The following is a 1,152-nucleotide window of genomic DNA, read 5'->3' on the forward strand; positions in this document are numbered from 1 at the left end:
TTTAAAATACCTTCTCTGTCTCTCTATATAGATAGATATGAAATAATAATTTAATTTTGTAACTTAAATTTATAATTCCATAACTATAGATTATAAATATTTTGTCTGAATATCAATGAGGTTAATGTAACATCTTTATAATTTTATTTTCCACAAAATTGCATATCAGCATAATGTACTGGTATAAGCTAAACAGGAAAAAACAATGTGCACAATTCCTTTCTCTGAGAGGCTGAGCTATTCCTCTCCAACTGCTAATGCACTTTGTTAAACTCTACAATGACCACTAGGAAATGAGTTTAGAAGTTGCATTTAGTTTTTTCACAGAAGAGAAACGGTTCAATTAATGAAGTATTATAGCTGAAATTTTTATGTAATTTCTCCCTAAAGGAATGAATGGCTCATTCACAACTCAATACAAAGATGTGATCTCTAGAGACAAACACAGGAAGCATACAGAAAGGTTTTGCATTTTCAAGGTTATTGGTTCGATTTCTTGCACAAACACTAATTCACCCCATTGCATTGAAAGATTTGAACTACTTCATACTTGATCTGTTCAGCAGAGCCTCCAGATGTTGCATTTGTGATTGCCCAAGCAGCTTCCTTCCTTGTCCGAAACTCAGCCGTTTGCAAGATATTTATAAGAGCTGGAAAGATATGGGCATCTATGACTGTCTGCAAAAAGAAATGACATGTCAGGGTTATACTAAAAATTAGCAATAACTTCTTTATCCTGAGCTAGTTAATATCTATGCTCAGCACAACACATTTAACAATGAAACATTACTTATCAAGAGGCAAAAATCAGTTTTCAACTTTACATTCAAAACCCTAGTTATCCCCAGGGCCTGTGCTTATCCAAAAGAATTCAAAGCACGTTCAGACTGAATTGACTGTCATATCTAATGTGTTACTTAATCATACTTTGACAGCAAAAGAATGCCACATTTCCCTTATTTTTCCAGGTAGTGAACCACTCAGCTATTAAGTCAGTAAACCACTAAGTCATTAAGATCCCCCAAACAGAGAAAAAAACTTCCTAACCCTGTGTGTCATACTACATTTCCACTGGGTAAGAAAACAGAGGAAAGAGAGAATGTATTGTTAAGGACTCCTCAAAACAAGCAAGCTCAAATATGTTCTTTCCTG

The 1,152-nt window shown here is 34.2% G+C and overlaps 1 protein-coding gene across 1 annotated transcript in view; it reads right to left on the reverse strand.

Annotated features, from left to right (window-relative positions):
* Window positions 1-1,152, reverse strand: part of KPNA1 (karyopherin alpha 1 (importin alpha 5)) — a 42,836-nt gene that overhangs the window by 5,281 nt on the left and 36,403 nt on the right. The window contains exon 11 of the mRNA XM_010291867.1: window positions 551-678. Within this exon, the coding sequence (XP_010290169.1) occupies window positions 551-678 (128 nt within the window). The remainder of the gene's footprint in view (window positions 1-550; window positions 679-1,152) is intronic.

This window comes from Phaethon lepturus, unplaced genomic scaffold, assembly GCF_000687285.1.
Source record: "Phaethon lepturus isolate BGI_N335 unplaced genomic scaffold, ASM68728v1 scaffold7790, whole genome shotgun sequence".
Classification (NCBI taxonomy): domain Eukaryota; kingdom Metazoa; phylum Chordata; class Aves; order Phaethontiformes; family Phaethontidae; genus Phaethon; species Phaethon lepturus.